This window comes from Physeter macrocephalus, chromosome 16, assembly GCF_002837175.3.
Source record: "Physeter macrocephalus isolate SW-GA chromosome 16, ASM283717v5, whole genome shotgun sequence".
NCBI classification, from domain to species: Eukaryota; Metazoa; Chordata; class Mammalia; order Artiodactyla; family Physeteridae; genus Physeter; species Physeter macrocephalus.
In genome coordinates, this window is record NC_041229.1 from 83,943,699 (window position 1) to 83,968,017 (window position 24,319).

The window sequence follows — 24,319 nt, forward strand, 5'->3', positions numbered from 1 at the left end:
TTTTTTGCTACAACAACAGAGCTAAGTAGTTGCAACAGGGACCATATGGTCTGCAAAGCCTAAAATATTTACTATTTGGTCTTTCATAGAAAAATTTTGCTAAATATTGATCTAGAGCTATGCTGTCCAATATAGCAGCAACTAGCCAAAAGTAGTGTTTAAATTTAAATTATTAAAACAAAATTAAAAATTCAGTTCCTCAATCAAATCAGCCACATTGTAAGTACCCAACAGCCATATGTGTTTAATGGCTATTATACTGGTCAGTGTAGATATAGAACATTTCCATCAACACAGGAAGTACTACTGGACAGGGCTTAACTGGAAATTATAATATAATAGGCCACTACAGCTATATTTTAATTATTGCCTTTAAAAGTGCTACAATGAAAAACAAAAAATACCTAAGAGAAGCAGGAAGAAAGATTAAATTCAGAAAAAGACAAAAATTAGTAACATTAGAAAAGGAAATAATTAATGCCTAAGTCTAAGGCATCATTCTATGAAAATAGCATTAAAATAGATTTTTTTTTAATCCTTCAAAGTTACTGAGAGAAAAATCCAAAGATATAGCATTACAAATGAGAAACTAAATTATGAGATTATTATAATAATTATAAGATTATGAAACAATTCAATGTAGAGAATGCAATTAATTAATGCTGCCAAATTTGAAAATAATTTTAAAAGTGTTTCCTAAGAAAATATAATTCAAAGAAAGGTAGAACAAGAGCTGTGAACAAAAAAGTTTTTTAAAAAATTGTGTAATTTAGTTCTGAGTTTACGATGAAAATGTTTGCTAGGATTTTTAACTTTCATCTTATCCTACAAGAAACTTCATATTCTTAAACTGGGAAATAGCAATCAAAATATTTCCCTCTACTAACACTACTTATTGGGCCAAGAAGTATGTTTTTCTTCAGAAGGGATCAGCACTAGTCTAAATGATCTTTCATGCAAAATCCGCAGATGTGATGTAAGAAGCTTCACATGGAATGGTTTTAAATATCTGGCCTTTCCCTGGGCTCCCATAATTATTCATACTGAGGAGGAATTGATACCTCATCAGAAATGTCCAGGATAATTAGAATAATGCATGGGCTTAGATTAGCACTGCAGCTTTATGCCTATGAGACTCCTCTAGCTGACACAGGAAAGGGGCACCAGGCATTAGTCAGCAGTTGTTAAATTCCTTACTTGGGCTCCATGCAAAGAAGAACAGTCCCCAGTTGGGAGATGTACCTATGCTGGGCCATTCTACCTCTGGAATTTCTTTTTCCTTTAACACTAAAAATTTTTAGTGCTTAGTGTTTACCACTAAAAATGTCTTGTTCACCTTTATAGATACATTTACTTGAAAAATCTCCTTGAACCAAAACATGTTTATCTTTTGACACATCTACCCTATTACACTGAATATTCCCAGATGAGTATACAGTGGATTTTTAAAATTTTAACTTAAAACCCCAGTTTTCTGCTTACACTTAAGAATCCACTACAATTGGGATGAACGTGAGTTCTCATGTGCCCTGGACAGTCCCAGATTACACCTGCTTTCCTGGCATCCAATATAATTCATGTATTTCAGCACTCTCAAAAGTGTTCTAAAAATTATTGAGGAAATCTAAACAAAAAATTAAAAATGCTTTAAAATAAATGATGATGAAAACATAAAACGTTAAAAGTTGTAGGATACCGCTAGAATAGTGCTTAGGGAAAATCACCCTTAACTATAAATAGTATTCAAGAAAAGAAGAAAGGTGGAAAATCAATGAATTAAGCTTTTATCACGAGAGAAAAACCAAAATTTCAGCAAATCAAAACCAAAGAATGTAGGAGGAAGGAAATAATAAGAGCAGTAATCAATAAAATAGAAAGTAAAAAATTTTACAAAAACAGGGAAAAAATTTAAAAGCCAAAAGTTGGGTTTTAAAAAAAAGATTAATAAAAATGAAAAATCCCTAGCAAACCTAAAAAAGAAAAAAAGAAGAAACACAAGTAACCAATATCAGCAATAAAGAAATCATTTACAGTCACTAAAAAAATAAGCTCATAATAGACGAACCCTCCCTTAGGTAACAACCACAAACTCAGGACAAAATACAAGAAAAATTATGTGAAGGCTCTACAGATTGAACAGAACAAGATTTTGCCGGTGAGTCAAACTTGTAAGAAGGGATTTCCAAAGGTTGAGCATCTTACTTTTACTGATTTAGCTTGAGTGCAGTGCAGTACAGGTGGTTAAAATTCTGAGAGAAATGAAGTCATCCTTCTGGAGAACCTGAAGAATCACACACTAACCAATGAAATAGTAAGTCCAGAAAAATCTATCTAATATGTGTGACTCTATTTATTGAAAAAGTAATGTTCAATATGGCAGGTAAAGAACTGCCTTTTCAATAAATGGTGCTAGGTCAATAGGATATCTATGTAGGAAAAACAAATACACCTTCAGCCCTGCCTCACACCAAAGACAAAAAAAGATGAATTCCACCAGCATGCAGACTCAAATGTTTAAAAGTAAACAGCAGGGCTTTTAGATGAAAATATTGAGATTATCTTTGAACTCTTGGGAGTAGGCAAACCTAGCCATAAAGTGCTAGACATAAGGAGAAAAACTAATCCTTCAGAATACTTTCTGACTAGAATCAAAAGACGATGAACCGGTTTGCAAAGCAGAAATAGAGACACAGATGTAGAGAACAAACATAGACACCAAGCGGGGGAAAGCTGGGGTGGGAGGCTGGTGGTGGTGGGATGAATTGGGAGATTGGGATTGACATATATACACTAATATGTATAAAACAGATAACTAATAAGAACCTGCTGTATAAAAAAAATTAAATTTAGGGCTTCCCTGGTGGCGCAGTGGTTAAGAGTCCGCCTGCCGATGCAGGGGACACAGGTTCGTGCTCCAGACTGGGAAGATCCCGCGTGCCGCAGAGCGGCTGGGCCCGTGAGCCATGGCCACTGAGCCTGCGCGTCCGGAGCCTGTGCCCCACGTACCGCCAAAAAAAAAAAAAAATTAAATTAAAAGAAAAGAATACGAAAAGGAAAGCCACAGACTAAGAGAATATATTTGTAACACATTTATTTGAAACTGAACTCTTATCCAAAATATAAAAAGAATTCCTACAAATCCAGATTGAAAGACAAACAATGCAATTTTTAAAAATTGGCAAAGACACAAAAAGACTCTTCACGGAAGAGGTTATCCAAATGGCCAATAAACATAAGAACAGGTGCTCAAGTTCATCAGTTCAAATCCAAATGAAAATGTCATACCATAATCCTCCCAAAATGGCTAAAATGAAAAGAAAGACAATACTAAGTGTTGGTAAGGATGAGAAGCAACCAAAATTCTCAAACATTCCCAGTAAGAGTGTAAATTGGTACAACCATGTTAGAAAAATGTTTGGCCACAAATAGTAAACTAGCCAAATCCCTTTCAACAGTAGAATGAATAATGATTTGTGACACAGTTACACAATACTATATAGCAATATTATACAGTAACAAATACTCCACAACTGTACACATTAATAACGGACATTTCACAAATATAATGGTGAGCAAAAGAAATCCAACACAAGAGTAAATGGTGTATGGCCTCATTTACATAAAATACAAAGACAGCTAAAACAATGTGTGATGTTGGAACTCAGGACTGGGATTTCCCTTTATGAGTATACTGACAGGAAGCAAAAAAGGATTGCATGGGGTCCAAGAACTCCCTCTGTGCAGGCATGACCCTGGCATTCACTCATTCAATTATGCTGCCAGAATACTATCAGGCCCCATGATAAGCCTCACCATTTCTGTTATATGCTTTACATGCACAGACACAATGGTAATATGAGCCCTAGGTCTCAGAAAACTTGAAAGGCCAACCAAAGGGGTACACACTTCTGTCATGGGGCGCTAGTTGCTTATCATGACCATTATGTTTTCTGGTGTACCTTTAATAGGTCACTGCAGTCTTTCAATCGTACCTGCAGACTTCTCAGAATACCCTTGTGGAAATGGTACCACTATTTGGCCACAAGGGTGATATACACGCTGCTTATGAAACTCTCTGACTGAGATTTTATATAGCTGATTTCTTTGTACTTTGGACACTTTTTTTTTTAGGGACTTTATTATAGAGCAGTTTTAGGGTTACAAAAAATTAGGAGAAAGGTACAGAAATTTCTTATACTCTCCTGACACCACACATGTATAGCTTACCCCATTATCAACATCATTCACCAGAACGGTGCATTTTTTACCAAGGAGGAACCTACACTGACCCATCATCATCACCCAAAGTCCATAGTTTACCACAGAGTTCTTTTTTGATGCTGTACATTCGTGGGCTTGCACAAAAGTATAATGACATATATCCATAATTATAATACACAGAATATTTTCACTGTCCTAAAAATCCTGTGCTCTGCCTATTCATCTCTCCCTGCAACCATCTCTGCCAATCACTGATCTTTTTATTGTCTCCATAGTTCTGCATTTTCCAGAATGTCACATAGTTGGAATCAGTATGTAGCTTTTTCAAATTGGCCTCTTTCACTTAGTAATTTGCATTTGAGGTTTCCCCATGTCTTTTAATGGCTTAAGAGCTTGTTTGTTTTTAGCGCTGATTAATATTCCATTGTCTGGATATACCACACTTTATCCATTCACCTACTGTAAGACATCTTAGTTTCTTCCAAGTTTGGGCAATTATAAATAAAGCCTCTATAAACATCCATGTGGAGGTTTTTAAATGGATATGTTTTTAACTCCATGGGGTGAATGCCAAGGGGGCACAATTGCTGGATCATATGGTAAGAGTATGTTTAGTTTTGTAAGAAACCTCCAAACTGTCTCTCAAAATGGCAAAAGCATTTCGCATTCCCACCAGCGCTGTATGAGAGTTCCTGTTGCTCCACATCCTCACCAGCATTTGGTGATATTAGTGTTCAGGACTTTGGCCCTTCTAATAGATGTGCAGTGGTATTTCAGTGTTGTTTTAATTTGCATTTCCCCTGATGACATATGATGGGAAGTATCTTTTCATATGCTTATTTGCCATCTGTATATCTTCTTTGGTCAGAAGTGTCAAGGTCTTTCGCCCATATTTAAATCAGGTTGCTTATTATTATTGAGTTCTTTGTGTATTTTGGACAACAGTACTTTTAATCAGATGTGTCTTTTGCAAACATTTTCTCCCAGTCTGTGGCTTGTCTTCTCATTCTCTTGATACTGTATTTCACAGAGCAGAAGTTTTTAATGAAGTTCAGCCTGTCGATTATTTCTTTCATAGATTACGCCTTTGGTGTATCTAAAAAGTCACTGCCATACCCAAAATAAGCTATGTTTCTCCTATGTTATCTTTTAGGAGTTTTATAGTTTTGTGTTTTACACTTAGGTACGTGATCAACTTTGAGTTAATTTTTCTGAAGTAAAGTCTGTGTCTAGATTTATTTACTTATTGATTTTTTAAATGTGTATGACTAGTTGTTCCAGGACCATTTGTTGAAAAGACTATATTTGCTTCACTGTATTGTCTTTGTTCATTTGTCTACGATCAGTTGACTATATCCATGTGAGTCTATTTCTGGGTTCTCTATTCTGCTCCACCAATCTCTTTGTCTATTCTTTTGCCAATACTTTATAGTAAGTCTTGAAGTCAGGTAGCATCAGTCCTCCAACTTTATTCTTCAGTATGGTGTTTCCTATTCTGTATCTTTTGCCTCTCTATATAAACTTTAGAATTAGCTTGTTAATATCCAAAAAATAACCTGCTAGGATTTTATTTGGGATTGCATTTAATCTACAGATCAAGTTAGGAAGAAATGACACAATGAAAATATTAAGTCTCCTATCCACGAATATGGAATATCTCTCCATTTATTTAGTTTTTCTTTGATTTGGTTCATCAGAGTCTTGAACTTTTCCTTATATAGATCTTATGCACTTTTTGATTCATACCTCATTATTTTATTTTGGGGGATACTTATGTAAATTGTATTGTTTTTAATTTCCAATTTCACTTGCTCATTGTTAGTATATAGGAGCTTATTTTATTGTGATATCAAGGTCAGAAGGCTTTACTGAGGATGTGTAGGTTGAAGTGAGATTTGAAGGATAAATAGAAGTTAACTAGTGGCCTTTTGGATGATGGGAACAAGGTGAGTACAGGAGAATAAATGAATGATAGAGTGAAGAGAGTAAGGGAATTTATAGAGTGATGTGACTAGAGAGCTAAGTAGAGGAAACCAAATGCATGTCCTTAAAAGTTTTGTTTTTATACTATATGATCAGACATCTATTTTGAAAGGATTGGGATGGCTCTCGAATGGAGAATGTACTGCAGGAGAACCAAAGATGAGAGCTAAATGCTCTAGAATGGATTAGGGAGTTACTGAGAAGTAAACTCCATAAGTCTTGGTAAGAGATGGGCTATGGAGGAATGAAGCTTAAGAGAGGAATTGAGTATAGTGAGTTGGCTCAGGCAACTAACTCTACAAATGGTCCTATCATTTACCTAGATACAAAACACCAAAGGAAGTTCAGTCTCGGGCATTATGAGTTTGAGGTCCCACTAAGACTTTCAGAAAAAAGATAATATCTGAATTTATCATTCTCGAGATCAGAGAAGCAATCGGGACTATAAATATGTTAGTCATTGGTGTATAAATAGGAACTAAGGTCCTGGGAATGGATGAAGGTAAGAATATGGAACAAGAAAAGAGAAAATGGTCTTTAAAACTCCAAGATTTAATGGCAAAAAGGAAAACAAAGAGTCTTATTTTCATTTACACTTTTAGCCATTGAATTTAGCCTCCTCCTTTCAAATACTGATCCCTTTCCTGTGCTCCAGATTCCATTCCTTCTACCTCATTCAGGTTCTTTTCCTCATCCATTGCCAAGAATGTTTTCCAGTAGCTTCATCTCTCTCTCTCTCTTTCTCTCTCTCTTCCTGCCCCTCTCCTTCTCTCTCCCTCTCCCACACAAGAAAACTGCTCCCTTAAACCTCTGTCATCCCCCTCTACCCCCTTCACAGCAAACCCTTCTAAAATGTAAAATGGTCTACTTTTATGGAATATTCAACTTCACTTCCCATTCAATTCTAAACAGAATTATTTGACTTTTCAGTTTGCTACTCCATGAAACCTTCCCTTAACAAAGCCAAAAATAAATCATTATTACTAAATCAAGTAAACACTTTCCAATTCTTATTTTATTTTCTCCTCCTCTGCACAGCTTTCAAGTGTTCATGTTCCCCAAAGTTTATTCCTGGTTCTTTTTTCTTCTCATCCTAAAGTATACATTTCCTTGGTGAGCTTATCCATTCCCTTAAGGTAAACCCCCACCATGGGCTAATTAATTTCTAATTTATATGTTTCATCTAGCGATCCCTCTCTCACATAGCCTACTGTGTATTGGACATCTCCACTTGGATACTCCACAGGTATTTTACTCCAATTAAATACATTCAAAACATAAAAAAACGTGATTTCCCATTCCCTAAAACAACCAACCGCACAACTATAAAGTTCTACTGTTCCTCCTTTATTCTTTATCCTCCACCATCCAGAAAGCTGCTCAATACAGAAACCTGTTAGTCATCTTTGATTCCTCCTGTCAACCTTCCTTGGTCATATCAATTCTACCCATTATAGTAATCTCTTGATTCATTCCATTCTCTTTATCCCAATCACACTTAGCCAATCCATTCTCTTGCAGGATACTTTTTAGCCAAACATAACGATCAAATACGATTATTATGTCATTTCTTTACCTGAAGTTTTTCAATGATTTCCCATTATCCTTCAGGAAAAAAAATTCATCTTAAAAAAATCAATTAGACTTCTATCTAATTTCTCTAGTCTCCTCTTCTCTTAGCACTATGCACAAATTATGAGAACTATTTGCACAGTAGCAATGAGAGCAGATTTACTGAAGGAGGGGAGGGAGCTTCCTTCTCAGGGTAAACTTACCCAGGATTCTCTACCTCAGTTCAAGTTATGTATTCTGTATTTGTCCTCCACAGCATTTAGAGTATACTTTATTAACCTATCCACCCACCTATCTCTCCCAACTGTGAACTCAAAGAGGGTAGTGACTAAGTATTCTTTCTCCTGTAACCTAGTACATAGCACACTCCGTGAGATTTACTATGTGCTCAGTAAATAATTATTAATCATTTAACACCACAACTAAACATATACCCTTTTAATTCTTCCCTTCCATAAAAACTTCATTTACTCCAATGTTTATATTCTACCCTACATACTGGTAAATTCAAGTATTTGGGATTATTTGCTTTGAGGGCAAAGGTTTTGTCTCTTTAAAAAAATAAAAATAGGACAGATTAAATTAATTTATTCTATGATAATGTTATACCAAGGATATATCCTAATTTCAGGAATGCCTTGGTGCACACAAATGTCATGCTTCCTGGATTACAGTTAAAGCTGAAAAACAATTTTTCACTTCTAGTAATAAGGTTTAGAAAACTAAAGGCTGAAGTAAACAGTAGAAAACAAGGGAATACGTAGTAAAGAAACCTATAAAAATTCAATATTTGTTGTACTTCAAAGTTTTCAGAGCAGCAAAACTATCAGAGAAGTTCCTATTTGATATTAGATTGCTTTGTCACTTTTTGTTTTGGTCTTCTTAGTATAATTATTTACTACAGGACAAAATTAACATATATTGTTCAATGTGTTCATTTTAACTGCTATGCTGTTTTCTATGTGTTAATCTTATCTCCCCCAAATGAGAACATTTTTTACGTCTATAGGCCTAAAATGGCAAGGTTAGCTCCAAGCAGACAGTAAACACTCAACAGCTATTTACTGAACAATTTAGATTACAGATTTATACTGGTGAGATTCTAACTGAAAGCATCTAAACCTTGATCAAGCTTTGCAGTTGATATATTGTTAAATAGCAAGATGTTGTTTTAGTTTTTCTTTTCTGAACATTTTTCTTTAAAAAACAAACAAAAAACAAAAACCATCCCAAATGAAAAACTCTAGTCACTATTTAGCAATATAATTTCAGTTTATCAAGTAGAATCAGCCAAAAAGTCTTAACAGGTCACTGAGATTTAAAACAATTCAACGGCAAGAATTTCCATGAAGTTTGGATGTATTTTAAAAGTATCACTGTCAAAACCAACAATAACTATTAGCACAAGCATAATTTGTGAGTCTTTTTTAGTTTAGACACTTGTCAATCATGAATGCTTTTAAAAATCAGTTACTCCAATCCCCTACCCCCGGCCAGCTCAAAATTTTGAAAACAAAATTTAAATCCAAGGACACAGTTCTAAATTACATGTTTTTTTTCAATTTTAAGAGGAATTAAACTTCCTATTCTAATAAGCTCTGGATTCAGAGTTCATAAATCACTTGAAAAAAAAAAAGCACGTACACATCTAACTCTTATCAGTTTTTCGGGGGAAAAAAAACCCTTAAGTATTTTCTGTTATTTGCAGGTGCCTTAACAGCAAACGACAATTAAATGTGTGAACAAGGTTGTCAGAGTAACACTTATCATTCACACCACTTATGGAAAGGCGCTCTAAGACTTCCAGAAGCACTAATTAAAATTAACGAAAGCTACTCACGGGGACTTGTCAGAGGGGTGCATTTTGTCATTTGCTGTTTGAAACGGGGGAAAACCAAATCGCCTCAAAGCTCAGGAGTTTTTACTCTAACGTCTAAATCCAACCCACCTGTCACAGGCACTGAGGAACCAAGCCGAGGGGCTCAACAAGCAAGTCGCTAAGGTAAGAGTTCCAATCCCTTCAATATTACACGACCATTCAGAAAAAGACCTGAAGAGGATGGCGGAGGGAATTTTCTCCCAAAAACTCAGAAGAGAAAGGGGTGGGAGGGAGTATCCTCTTTAATACTGAGCGGAGAAAAGTACAAGGTCCTACTGGTATTTGCTTGATATACCGCTCCACCAGCCTTTTCTTTAATTCAGCGTGAACGAGGGCACTCAAAACGAGAAAAATGTTGAATGATATTACCCACCTCTGGTCCCAAAGAACCCCGAAGGCTCTCATCCAGGACTCAGGGTGTCTCTTTCTCACCTGGGCCTTGAAGAAGTCCGTCGTCCTGACGTAGAATGCACTTTTCAGTAATACGCCTTGCCATTGGTTGACTCGGGAGGGAACTCTTAGTCCTATTGGCTTCGGGAGCCGAGGAGGAGGCAAGGAGGCGGGAGTTTGGGGCTGGCTCTGACAGACTCGAGGCTTGAGTTCCCAGAGTTCCTATTGGGTCAACGCGGGAAGCGCCAAGATGGCGGCAGCGGCGACCTGCAGCACAGGCACCAGGAGTACTGGGTCTATGGTGGTGGCGGCTAGCAGGAACAACGTCACCAGCTTCCAGCGGAGGGGTCCTAGAACCAGCGGTACCGACAGCGGCTGCTCTCGACTGGTGTCCATCTCGGGGACACGACCGTCGGTGCGGAATGGACAGCTGCTGGTATCAACCGGGCTCCCAGCCCTGGACCAGCTCCTAGGTCGGTTCAGAACGGAGATCTGGGCTCAACAGAGGGAAAACTAGGGAGGGGAACTGCCAGGGGGAGCCACCCTGACCCCACATCTCTCTCTGACCTCTCAGCCTTCGGACGTGGACAGGATAGCCCGGTCTGATGGAGATGGAGGGGAGGAAGGGTTGCATGGAGACTTCTAAATGCTGTTAACTAAATCTGTTTTCGTTCTCCCACTTCCTACTCTGGTGCCCGCCAGCTTTTTTCTAGATTACGACAGGAAACCTACATGCTTTTACCCTGACATGCTTCCTAGTCAAGGGGAATCATTAATGTTTGGAGACGGTTTGGCATTGATCTAGTATCCCGTCCTGGTCTGTGAATGTACCCTTCTGCCAACCCCAGGTAGCTCACGGTTTGGACTAACAAAAAGTTTGTATCAGTTGTGAGAGATGGGCTTCATTAGAAAATGCTGAAGAAAGTAACTTCCCCTCTTCTGAAGAAAGTAACTTCCCCTCTTCACCACCAGGCTGCTTATCTCCTGGTTCTGAATCTTTAAACAAATTATATTGACTTTAAGAGAATGTGTGTTAAAGGCTTATGTGGATCCAAAGTAGTTAAAGCCGGTCTTTGACCTTAGCAATCATACCCAGCGTCTGCGTTAAATATATCCATATTTGTTTTTGTTATTTTTTCTTCTATATATTTTGCTTCCCAGAGTTACATCTCAAACAATATGTTTAAAATTAATTCACATTTGACAAGAAAAAGAAGTCCAGTTTTTAGGCTTTCCTGTATAATCTCTGGAATTTTTCATAAGAAGGCTACTAAAGAATATGCTTGATTCATAACTTATGTTGAAAAGATTGAACAGATTAGATTGGTAGGACAAAGCTGCAGTGTTAATAAGGCTTGTAAATTAGTTAATTCCTATCAGAATGCTACTTTACTAAAATTGGTCCATGTTAATATTTCATAACATTTTTATAGGGTGAGATGTGTCAGTTAAGCCTTGTACACTTTCATAAAATATTACAAATGCCATTGCTTGTTCTTGTACTTCCCTTGACATTTTCTCTCTGCAATTTTTTTCCCACAGGTAGGCTTTTCAGATAGGTTTAGTGCAATAGAAAATGACGAGACCAATGAAAAAGAGTATGGCTTCTTGCCTCTGTTATTTCATGACCTTAACTGAATCCTGGTTATTTCTACATAAATCTAAGTATTTTCCCTTAATTGTTTCAAGACTGTTGCCTTCCTCAATTGCATGGTACTATAAACAGAAATGATTCAAAATATCTAGTTAGCAAATATTTGTCTCACTTTCTTTCCCTTGTGAGCCTTGCTTGGTGTCGTCCTATATTTAAACTTAAAGCTTGGAGGCTGTTCCTAGTCTTTAATTTTTTTTTTTTCTTTTTGTAACTCAATGGAGATATGTAACTTCATTCACTTGATCTTGAAACTCTCCAAACAAAAAGGTCACATTTTTAACATCATACTTTAAGTTCCTCATTAGAATAACAAAATGTGCCTAGCACAGTACCTGGCGCGTAGTAGATTCTAAATAAGTTCTTGGTTGAAGGAAAAATAATGTGTAGGAAAAAACCTGGACAAGAGATTATGAAATACATAGGATGGAATTATGTGTTTGAGTTCTAAAATCAGGCTCAGAGATTAACTGACATGAACAGAGTCACAAAACTAGTGACAATCTGGGCTGATCTTTAAGCTCCACATTTAGTGCTCTGCACTATGCTGCAACTGTTTCAAATTTCTGAGAACTCTTTTCAAGTGTTTTTAACCATTTATTGAATCTAAGCCTAAAGATTTAACCGTATAGTCTCTTAAAGCACCCACCAGAAAGGTGACCCAAAGCACCTTCCTCATGTGTTTCTACAGTGATATAAACTTGAACTGTAATTAGAATTTTTCCAGATTTGCATGGGGATGGGGACGCTAATAATTTGACTCTAACAAGCTTATGCTAAAAATTAGTGTTCATTAAGATGATTGAAATAAGTATCAGTTTTTGGATATTTTGAAATATGTTTTGCATGTATACAGTTAATTCTCAAATTGCACAGAAGTTGAAGACATTGTTATAATAGGAGTTACTACATTTGGAATATTAAACTGTCCAGAAGTATTTCAGTTGTTGTTAACTTCTTAAGGCATTTTTGTATTTTGATTTTTCTATTTTGTGTGGCCTTATGGAGCAAACCCTATACCTTTGTTTTTCATTAAACCATTATTTGAATGTGAAACATTTGGCTGCTAATGTGTATACACAAAAGTAAAAGCAATTCAGATTATATTGTTGTTCTAAAATGTTAATTGACTCAGATTGTGACAAGTCTAATATAAACATATTGTGACAAAATGTAATGATAGTAGGATTTTATGATATTAGAATGATAAAACTATACTGTGATATTGTGATTCTTGCCTATATATATTCCGTGGTTACTGCGTAACAAGTAAATATTGTATTGTCACTGACATACACTGCAGTGATATTTTACTACTGCCACTGTGACATTATTGTAATTTTAAGTGCAGATGCAAAACATATTTGAAAGGCATAATATAGGCTAATTGAATATCAGTTATTTGTGATATGCTAATATTTCCATTGCTTACTCCAAAGTGTTTTATAAATTTGAGAATTCCCTATTACTGCATCTTTTCCATGATCTAATTGTATTAAATATTTTTGTTCTGACAGCTTATTTTATTGTTAGATATCAATATACCTTTCCCAAGTTGGCTAATTTTTTAAGTTCTGAGATTTCCTAACCCAGTTTCTCAATCCTGCCTTTCCAGGACATTTATGTTGTTATTTGAGGACACTATATGTAATTATTTCATTTTTCTTCTTCCAGGAATTTCCAAAGAGAGATTATACAGTAGGTAAAGGCTTCTGGCAGAATTTCACTTTTTCTAGGATATATAATCCATTTTAGGACCATATTAACCCCCAGTCTCATCCTTCAAAAAGATATTCAAAGGAACAATGACTTCTCAGGTTTAACTGGCTTAACTCTGTGCTGTTCAGAACTTTTTAAATTTTGACAGTCAAGTGACTGGAAATAGGCATTAGGGGTAAATAATAGTCCAGGAAGAGGACTCTGAAGAAGCTTGAGGGTAGCTGCCATTTTCAACACTGCTGTGAAAAAATAAATACTGGTGGTTGTAGTTCCTTTGCTCCACTATATCTTAATCTGGAGTGTGGGATGATATGCATTGATCTTGGATTATATATTTAACATAATCCTGGTTATGACATTTTAACAATTGATAGCTGTACATTTAAAGTAAAAGTAGCTTATTCCTTTGTATTGCTATGTAAAATTGTTTTGTGTAATTTAATCTACAGACCCATTCTCATTGCTGATGGCTTGTCTTTTTTGATTTCCATATTTGTCCAGCCAGTAGTTGTGATAATCAGGAGTTGTTGGGATGTTTCATACCTCCTAGAGAGAGAAGAAAAAGTAGACCTGTTAATGACATAACTGCAATTTAATTTGAAGTGTGGCATTAGTTAAGTAGTTAAGGATATTGCCATGAACCAAGAATATGAACTGGTTTTTTACGTTGCATTTTCCCTAAAATGCCTTTCTATAATTTTAAGCAAAACCATTTATAGAGAGCACTGGAAAGGACTGGTATAAATCACTTATCTTTCCTGACTTTTATTTCTTTTCCCTTTTACTTCCTCTAACTTTGAAAAAGGAGTTTCCCTTGTTGTAAAATAAGATACCACTTCTGGACCTTAATATTCTAATATATTAATTTGACCTCATTTACCCTAAATTTATAGCTTAATTAAAGATTTTTGGGGGGAAGTGTGTGAGATTGAATTTTCTCCCTCTAAATATATCACTTTCTAACTCTTCACATGAATTTTTTTTAATTCTTTCCTTCATATTTAAAGAAATAGAAAAATATTGGCACTTAACATCTTAAATTTTCTGATGTTTTTACACTATCAGATTTTTTTCTAGTTTTAAAACAAAAGCTGTCATTTTTTTAAAATGTAAAAGCTTGATGAAATTAATACTTTAAGATATCAGACTTGCAAAGTATCTTCAAGCTTTCAAACTCATGTAGTCTTACAAGTTGATAAAATATTCTACCCATATTTTTTAGTAAGCTGGAGAATAACTTAAATATACTTCTTAAAAAGGTCTAGAAGTAAAACCAACAGTTTATTTGCTTAGTGACTTAGAATATTGATGATTTCTCTAAGATATGATTAAAGAGAAGAGGAGGCCATAAACAAGACCATTTTACTCCTTTGTATGTTTCATTATAGAAATAAGACGAGTGCTTACTTACCCCATTACTTACATGTCAGACATGCTTTTGAAGTTACTAATGGATTACTGCATTTAAAGATGTATTAAAACTAACTTTTGTTGAACATGCCATGTCAAGACATCTTGTCATGGTTTGTTGTCTAAGCTTTTCAATTTTTGGTAGGGAGCATGACTACAAACTTATTCAAATTTACTGTAGTTTAAAATATAACTAGAACCTCAGTATATCAAGTGAGTTAGTTCAAAATACCTTATACAGAAGTATTTTGGGGAAATGTGGGGTCTGGTCACACACTAAAATGAAGTTTGGAAGAATAGAGGAACTTTGCTGCTATATGTGTGTGTGTATGTACATGTCAAATAATTTTACCTCATATACATAGAATAAAAACTTTATTTACAAATAAATAATAAGGTGGCTTCTTATTTCCCATGACCAACCTTCCAAATGACCAACATTTACTAGGGCCAATTCAAATTTGAGTCTAGTGAATTTACATATAGCCCATTAGAAAAAAAGAAAGTTGCTTTTTTGTAAGAGAAGTCCTGATAGAATATTAATTTGGCTGATAAAAGTCATTAAACTGTCTTCATATTATCTTGTTTTAAGTAATATTCAAATTTTCCAAACATCAGAATTTTAATATATGTGAGATTTTTAAAATTCGAGGGGTGGTTCCTGAATTATCAGCAACAGTGGATTTTTGACTCATTCTTAAAGAAAACTACCTTAGCCTAGTCTGATTTACCGTTAAGGTGATCACCATTTATCTAATGAAACAGTTTTAGTGTGTCATTTAGTTTCTAGTCAGAAAATAATTGCCAGACTGGTAAGGGTAGCTCTTACTGTACCTCCTTGGGCAAGTCACCTGAACCAGGTATCACTTCATTTAATAGGGAAACTATTTCTTTATCTGTTCTCATTATTTCACTGTGAATATAATTCACAAAATACTTCTCTAACGATTTGACTTGGAGGCCTTATATAAATTCCTAATTTGAGGGGACATGAATGTAGACCCAAAGAAGTTTACATAAGAAATCTAAATCCTTCCTATAAAAATTAAGTTATAGAAAGAAAGGCAGCTAACTTTTTTATAGTACTTGCTGTAGACTAGACACTGCAGTATCTGTTATATGCTTGTATTATTTCATCTCAAATACACAAAATGATTACGTAAATATTTATTTTTGCATGTAAGGGAAAATAGTGAAGTAAGGAGTTGGAGAGTGTGATTTAAAGTGTTTAAAATGGATTAAAAAGTTAGTAGTGGTCCATATGTAGCACAAACTATAAAATTAAATATTTAATCTTGTCCCAAAGAAAATTTGCTCTGATCCTTTATGGTTATTATCATCACACATATTTCAGTTTATGTTAATCTTTTAGTTTGACCAACATGTGGAGTTATCCTGTGTAGTCTGGTGTGGCTTTAAATGCTAAAATGAAGCAACTTATCTCAATGTGAAATTAAAATACATATTTGATTCTATAAAAAATTCACTTAAAAATATATAAATGTGTTGGTTTCATTTTTTTTAAAATTGTTTTATAGCAATTTGGAATGTTTTGTTTATAAAGTCCCCAAACGTTGGATTGTATTCTGTGTGCATGCATGTTACCAAATTTCAAATTCTTTGAAACATAACAGTTATTTATGCTTATTTGCAAGACAAAAAATAAGCACTATCAAATGAATTTTTCATCCTAAGTTTTTCTATGTAGTGTTCGCCACTACAAAACTTTTTTGGGGAAAAGTTCTTTATTGTTATTCTAAATGTTTCACCGTTTTGTGCAAACAAACAAAACCCTACTAATATTGTCTTCAACTGTCCAACAATTTTTAGTTTCTTTTTAAATTAATTATACTTTAAGTACATTTCATTCTTTGTGTACACATTCTTAAATTTTTAAGTGAATTTGTTAGCAACAAACATTTGTTAGCAACCAAAAATTTGTTAGCAACAAACAACCAAATGTTTGCAACATTAATTATACATAGTAATACTTTTACAAGTGGTTTTACAAACAATATCAGGAGTCAAATGGTTGAATGTCTTTGTCTTTCTGATGTTGTTCTAGTTTCCTAAAACTTGCTTTTAAATTGACTTTTAATAAACTATTTGAGTTATATGTTTATGATCATATTACCCTAATTCAGATATTTAAAATACCATTTTCTAGTAAAATTGAAAATGTGTTTGGTGATTGTGGTGATTGTGCCTTTTTTGTTTGAAATGACAAAAATATTTAGAGTATGTCCTGACTTTGTGTATATTATTAATAATGGAAAAAGAATTCGTTTTAATTATCAGGGTTTTTTTCCAAGGCTTGTTAAATTTGAGAATAAATATTAAAGTGGAATTTCTATTATAATAACCTTTCTTTTTTATGTTGTACTTCTGTTGTAGTTAAATTACTGTGCACATTTAGGTCTTAGCTATTGAGCTAATTTATTAGCAAGTGCTAAATATAACATTTATGGATTGCTTAACCGGTTATGTTGAATGCTGCGTGGTCTTAACACAGGAGAAAGGAGGATAGTACAGTATATTATGAAAGTAATTGTAATGTGTAGTGTATAATTACATATAATATGTAATTATTTCATAATAGCACCTTAAGCAAAGTATTGCAAAGGTAATTAAAATGTTGTTTTTAACTGCAATTTTAAAGTTATTGAAGTACCTGTCCTTGATAATGCCTAACTTTTATGCTAAAGATAATGTGAAAAGGTAGATTAATTTTCTTCTTGGTTTTGTTTCATTTCCAGGTGGCGGTTTGGCCGTTGGAACAGTTCTTCTAATTGGTTCGTATAGCATACATACTTTGCTCTTCCCAATCAGTTTTCTGTTGTGCATAATGATTTTATGGGTTTGCCTATTCTGAAATTAAGTATTTAACACTTTACAAGAGTTCAGGTAAATTATACAAGAGTTAAGGTAAATTAAAGAGGAATTGCCTTAAGTTCTAATTTAAATTAAAATGTTGATCTGAACTTGAAATGAATTAGGAAAATATATATATGAAAATGTAGCTCTTATAATTTAAAAATGTTCACAGTGCTTCGCCCTCCATTTGTTTTAAAAAAACTAAAATTAATGCCAATAGATTTTTTGGAGAATCTCAATATTTAGAGTGGGATTATTACAGTGATTCATTTGATAAGTTGATGTACACATAAGCCCATTGTATATATCACAGATTTTTATCATAATTGTCTTCTAATTGAAAGAAAAGTAACAAACTGATAAATCACATTTTTGTTCATCTTTAAAGTTTCATTGGTTCTTACTTAAATACACATACATAACCCTACTTAGCTTTTTTTAAGTTTAGATCATAGACTCTTGGAATTGAAATAAACCTTGGCAGTTATATAATCAAAGCTCCCACTTGGCCACAAATCACTTTTCCATAATCCTTGACAGATACCAAACACCATTTGAGTACAGATTACCTAGTTTAAAGGGCTCACTACTTTACAAAGCAGTGCTTTGTTATTGAAAATGTATGATTTGTTAGAAAGTTCTGCATATTAATGTTTAATTTGTATGCCTGTAACAAGTTTGTTGTTCCTAGTTTTGTCCTCTGATACTCTTTCACATGACACTCTTAAAATATTTGAAAATAACTATTTAATCACCTCAAATCTTCTCCAAACTAAATAGACATAGTTTCTTAAACTGGTTTCACACTCCTCACTTTCCTGGTTGGTCTCGTGTTGCACCTTTTGGTCTGGCATTGTCTCTCTCTTTTTTAAAAAAATTAATTAATTTATTTACTTACGGCTGCTTTGGGTCCTCGTTGCTGCATGCGGGCTTTTCTCTAGTCGTGGTGAGTGGGGGCTACTCATCGTTGCGGTGCGCGGGCCCTAGAGCGTGTGGGCTTCAGGAGTTGTGGCACATGGGCTCAGTAGTTGTGGCTCGCGGGCTCTAGAGCACAGGCTCAGTAGTTGTGGCGCACGGGCTTAGTTGCTCCGTGGCATGTGGGATCTTCCCGGACCAGGGCTCGAACCCATGTCTCCTTCATTGGCAGGCGGATTCTTAACCATTGCGCCACCAGGGAAGTCCCTGGCATTGTCTCTTTAACTGTGCCCAAAACTGAATACAATACTCCAAATTTAGTGTGACCTATGCTTAAATTCTAGAAATGGTCATGTCAGTTGCATTTTTTAAATTTATCTTTTAGTAAGTAAAGAATGATTGAAGGAATTTTGGGAAAAAATAATTCACAGTTTTGATATAAGTATATGAATACAGAAAATATAAAAGGACACGTAGAAAAATTGGGTTGTCCTTTCAGTTCCTCACTCCCCATACCCAGGGACAATACTGTCCTGGGTTTCCCACCCAAATATTTCAACATAACTAATATACATGGGCGCATTCAGCACCTTGCTTTTTCTGCTTAATACATGTTAGAGATCAGTCCATGTGCATTCATATAGATATACCTCATTCTTCTCGACAACTGAATAGGATTTTATTGTATAGTTATGCCACAATTTACTTAAATCATTCTCTACTGGTAAGTTTAACTCATTATTTTCTGTTACTAGCAATCCTATTGTACAAGTCTTATATATAAGGTCTGCATACACATATAAGTATATAGTATCTATAGAATAAATTCCAAGATATAGGCTTACTTGATAGAAGCATGTTAAATTGTATTAGATATTAGATTGCTCTGCCAAGAGGTTATGTTACCTTATACTTCAATCAACTGTTATAAGAATATTAGGTTACCCTTACCCTTAACAACAATGTGCATTATCAAACATTTTAATCTTTACCAGTCCAAATAGGTGAAAAGTGAAGAATGGCATTTCATGATTTGAACCTGGGACTTTTCTCTCTGATGAACAAAAATCTGGAGATTATTATAATGGTTTAAAAAATATCCAGCTAAATTTTTATTCTTTTCTCCAGGGGAAGTATGTGTGAATGATACTAAGGATCCAATGACGACTGATAATTCATTCAAAATATGTTTGTTGAACACCCAGGTGCATGCTAGATGTTGGGGTTACAAATATAAATGAGTTACTCTCTTCCCTTAAGGAGGATACATAAGCAAAGTAAATAATTACAGCATAAGTTAATAGATAATATATAATATAATAGATAATACATAATATAATATAAACGCATAATAGATGTGTTTATTATTACTACACTTTATTGTTGATTGTAGCTGTACAAGGGACTGCTCTTGACTTTTGTATATCCATCTTATAACCAGCAACTTTTGAATTGTTTATAGATTCACTTGAATTTTCTAAGTAGGCAATCATCTACTGCAAACACTGAAAATGTTATTTCATAACAGATTTTGGTGTTTTAAAAGTGAGTGCGTCCATAACAAATATAAAATAAAAATATGGGAGTGGCTTTCGAACCAGGCAGTGGGCAAGGGCTGGAAGGATTTTGAGGAACACATTTGAAAAAGCCTAAATCACTGTAAAGAGATCGTTAGTAGAACTCTGTACTTTGAGGACACTGCCAGTGAGGATGAAAAGGAAGAAGGTCCATGTTAACTGAAAGCTGGAGGAAGAGGATCCTCGTTACATAGTGACAGAAAGCTTAGTGTTGATGTTGGCAGTTATGCAGAAACAACACGTGACTAATGAACTTGGAGATCTCACTAGGGAGATTTTTTGACAATATATAATAAGGAAAAACTCAAATAAGAATAACTAAAGCACAGTGACAGATAAAAAAAAAGGGGTCTGCCTTTGATGAAATATCAGTTCACCAAGTATTAAACTAGGTATTCAATAACTATTTGTTGAATTAATAATTGCATAAAACAATATAACAAGTATAAAGCAAAGGCCTTGCCTTTATAGTCTGGTCTTTCCATAAAGCTAATATTTTTAATTGTCTCATTATTATTTATGCCCTACTATCAACGTCTTCTAAGTGTATAAGATTTTAGAAAATATGTATAACTTAAGTAGACTTGGTTTTATTATCTGTTAGCGTGTTTTCTCCAGGAAATCTTAAAATTTGGAAGCATTTTTACATTTCTTTGAAAGATTAGATTAGCAGAGGGAATCTTACCTACTAGGTTTTCTACTTTTCTCCGTTTCCTGGTCAATACAGCTTGTACAACAGATGAATTCTGCCTTAAGAAATGGAGGAATAGTTCAAAATACAAACCAAATATGGAGATTTAAGGTCAGTGGTTAGGAGCTTAGGCCACTACTATACTGCTTATTACTCAAAGATTTTTTTATTCCACAAGTGAGAGAAAATTAAAGCCTGAAGATGATTTGCATTAATAACTTTTCACTATAGGCTGTGAACATTTTAACCATTCTCTCATTTACCAAGGCAACTCTGTGTCTCACTGTGTACATGCACATGAGTGTGGGGTAACAGAGTAGTGGATTTACGGTTTCAGAAGCAATGTAACTATGGAAACTGGAGACAGTGAGCACTGCCAGAAAACCCATGGTAGGTCTACTTTAGACCTTCGGAATGCAGCAAAATAAATGAATATGAATACTTAAAAGGCCCTTCTCTGCGGAATAGATTGAAGAACTAAGGGGCTCCTACATTTACTTTGAAAATCAAAGATAGAGTTTTCTTAAAACATGTTTCATCCTTCAGTACTGGAATAGGTTTTGAGATGTTTTATATTTAAATCGCTTTCTGACAGTCTGGTACACGGGTAAATATGGAACACCTGAAAAGTATCAAAAGTGAAAGGATGGCATAAATATTTAAAGTTCACACAGCTTCTTTTTACATAAAGGATCTTGGTCTATATGTGGAGCTATCGAGCATCAAAAAGATTTAATAGAAGTCAGTAATTGAAATACAAGTTATGTGACATTTATGAAAGCATTATTTTTAATTTAATCTCTTAGGTTAATTATATAATTTTAGATCTAGAAGTAGGAGAAAAATAATATGCTTTCAAACAATTAATTACAACCAGCTATAAGTGTACTCCTGTATTAGTTACCTATTGTCGTATGACAATATTAACATAAACTTAATAGCTTAAAAAGAACACACATTTATCATCTCACAATTTCTGTGGGTCAGGAGTCCAGGCACAGCTTAGCTGGGTCCTCTGCAAGTGGACAGTCAAGGTGTTAGTCAGGGCTGGGTTCTCACTGAAGGTCTGGCAGAAGAAGGAAGGATCTGCTTCCAAGCTCACACGGTGGTTGACAGCATTCAGTTCCTTGCTGTCAGCCAGAGGCACTCTCTCACAACTGGCATCTTATTTCTTCAAGACCAGTAAGGAAGAATGTCTCTCAACAAGACAGATGTTACAGTTTTATGTAACAGAAATGATGTCCCATCACCTTTGCCATATACTTTGGGTTAAAAGCAAGTCACAGGTTCCACCCATATTCAAAGAGAAGAGATTACACAAAGACATATACCAGGAAACAGGATCATAGGGATCACCTTAGAATGTCATACTTTTCATAGATTTAATTTGTTATTATTTCATATAATAGCAAAAACCAAGCGCTCCCAATATATCTCTCAAAGTATAGTATAGTATTTTCTCATCAGTTGTCTTCGAAATTTTCGAATTTGCTGAGCTGTGTTTTCCTTTTACAACATGTAATAAATTCTAAGCATTTTCCTTATGGTACACGACTTGGCAAACTACAACCTGCTGGCTGGCGATTTATCTATAAAGATATTGGAATACAACAATGCTGTATTTATTTGCACATTGTTTATGGCTTCTTTTGTGCTACAAGAGCATAGTTAAGTAGTTTCAACAGAGACTGTATGGTTCACAAGCCCAAAATATTTACTCTGACTCTTTTAAGAAAAAGCTTGCCAATTGCTGTTTTATATTATTATATTTTGTATCCTCCTTAATTTATTTTATAGTAGTAAAACTTGTTGGAAGACTGAAATAAGACATACTGATATCAGTACAGTTCTTTAGAAAAAACCACCTGACCTTTTGTCCTGAAACATTTAAGTGCCTACTATGTGTTTAACACTGTTAGGCAGCATGAATCTTGGTTTTTACCCTTGATGAACTTAAACTGGATGTCAGTTGCATGTACAATAACTATGAACAATACATATATAGTGTGAAGATGTTTGTGCAGGTGCAAGAGGTATGGAAAAGGCTTAAATTGAATCAAAATATGGGCAGAAGTTGAGGGAAGATGAAGGGAGAAAAGTATTCATATGTAAATTGTATAAACACATGCATAAGAGAGACTACCAGCAGGGTATGCTCCTGTAGTAAAGTGGTGAGAGCCCTTCTAAAGGAGAGAGTATTAATTTAGGACTAGTCAGAAGGAAAGTTTAGCCTACTTCCCCTGAGTCTTTTGTCCCAACTACCTACTTGTAGAATTCAAATTGTGAAACTTCAGAACCCATATACCTCCTAGTTACCTTTGGTCATTGTCCAAGAATTAAGTTGTTCCAATGATCTTACCTTCTCTGTTTCTTTTATCTCCATAATACTCTGTATTTTTTTCTCTATAGACTCAATTTCCTAGTATTCCTATCATTTCTAAACCTTTCCAGTTTGCCTTTTATAACACCTATTTCATATAAAACATACTCTAATATCTTTAAAACTTATTAAATACTCTATTAAACTATTTAACATTTAGTGAGGATTTACTGTGTGCTGGGCATCACGCTAAGCCCTTGATGTATATTTTATCATTTAATTTTACAACAGTCAGATGAGAATGTCTATATTTTACAGAAGATGAAATTGAAACTTTGAGAGAAGCCAAGTAACTTGTCCAGGGTCACACACCTAGTAGCTGAGATTCACAATCAAGTTTCTTTGACAGTAAATCATTATTTTATACTAAAACCTGATAACTCATCTTAAAAATTCTTTCTGGAGTGAGATTTATATCTTGGGCTATTCCTCCTCCTCCACCATCTCATTTGCTGCCTATACTGACGTCCTAGTTATTTACGTCATTTATTAGAGACTATCATGATCTTCAACCTCAAGAAGGCATTGAACGTTGGCAACAAGCTTTTGTATAACTCTAATCACCTCCTTTTCATTCTGAGTAGCCTCAGTGGCCTTTTAAACTCTCTGGTCCTCAAACATCAGACAATACCACTTTCTCCCTCATTTTCTGGAATGACTTATTTCACACAGATGTAAGAGTCTCATCATAAACAACTTCCCACCATCAAACCTCAAAACATAGCTCTATCCACAAATGGAAAGATGTGTTATACCTTCTCCTGTTTGAGAATCATCCTTTCACCTGGACTTTATATCTTTTTCTTGAATTTTATTTTATTTTCTTATACAGCAGGTTCTTATTAGTTATCTATTTTATACATATTAGTGTATATATGTCAGTCCCAATCTCCCAATTCAATTAGCTCTAGTAGTTTTCTGGTGGCATCTTTAGGATTCTATATGTATAGTATCATGTCATCTGCAAACAGTGACAGTTTTACTTCTTCTTTTCCAATTTGTATTCCTTTTATTTCTTTTTCTTCTCTGATTGCCGTGGCTAGGACTTCCAAAACTA

The 24,319-nt window shown here is 34.7% G+C and overlaps 2 protein-coding genes across 10 annotated transcripts in view; one reads left to right on the forward strand and one right to left on the reverse strand.

Moving 5' to 3' along the window:
* Window positions 1-10,134, reverse strand: part of IMMP1L (inner mitochondrial membrane peptidase subunit 1) — a 74,279-nt gene extending 64,145 nt beyond the window's left edge. For 2 of the 5 annotated variants that reach the window (XR_003683600.2, XM_028501126.2), the window contains exon 1: window positions 10,029-10,133. The gene's annotated coding sequence lies outside the window, so the exon portion shown is untranslated. Of the gene's footprint in view, window positions 1-10,028 lie in introns of all 5 variants that reach the window. The other 3 variants (XM_007117523.2, XM_007117521.3, XM_028501124.2) reach the window with 3 other exon arrangements.
* A 71-nt stretch (window positions 10,135-10,205) lies between these two features.
* ELP4 (elongator acetyltransferase complex subunit 4) overlaps window positions 10,206-24,319 on the forward strand; it is a 236,533-nt gene continuing 222,419 nt past the window's right edge. For 3 of the 5 annotated variants that reach the window (XM_028501121.2, XM_007117517.3, XM_055091472.1), the window contains exons 1-2: window positions 10,207-10,518; window positions 17,582-17,617. In XM_028501121.2, the coding sequence (XP_028356922.1) occupies window positions 10,296-10,518; window positions 17,582-17,617 (259 nt within the window). In that variant the 5' untranslated portion in view covers window positions 10,207-10,295. Of the gene's footprint in view, window positions 10,519-17,581; window positions 17,618-24,319 lie in introns of all 5 variants that reach the window. The other 2 variants (XM_028501120.2, XM_024118740.3) reach the window with 2 other exon arrangements.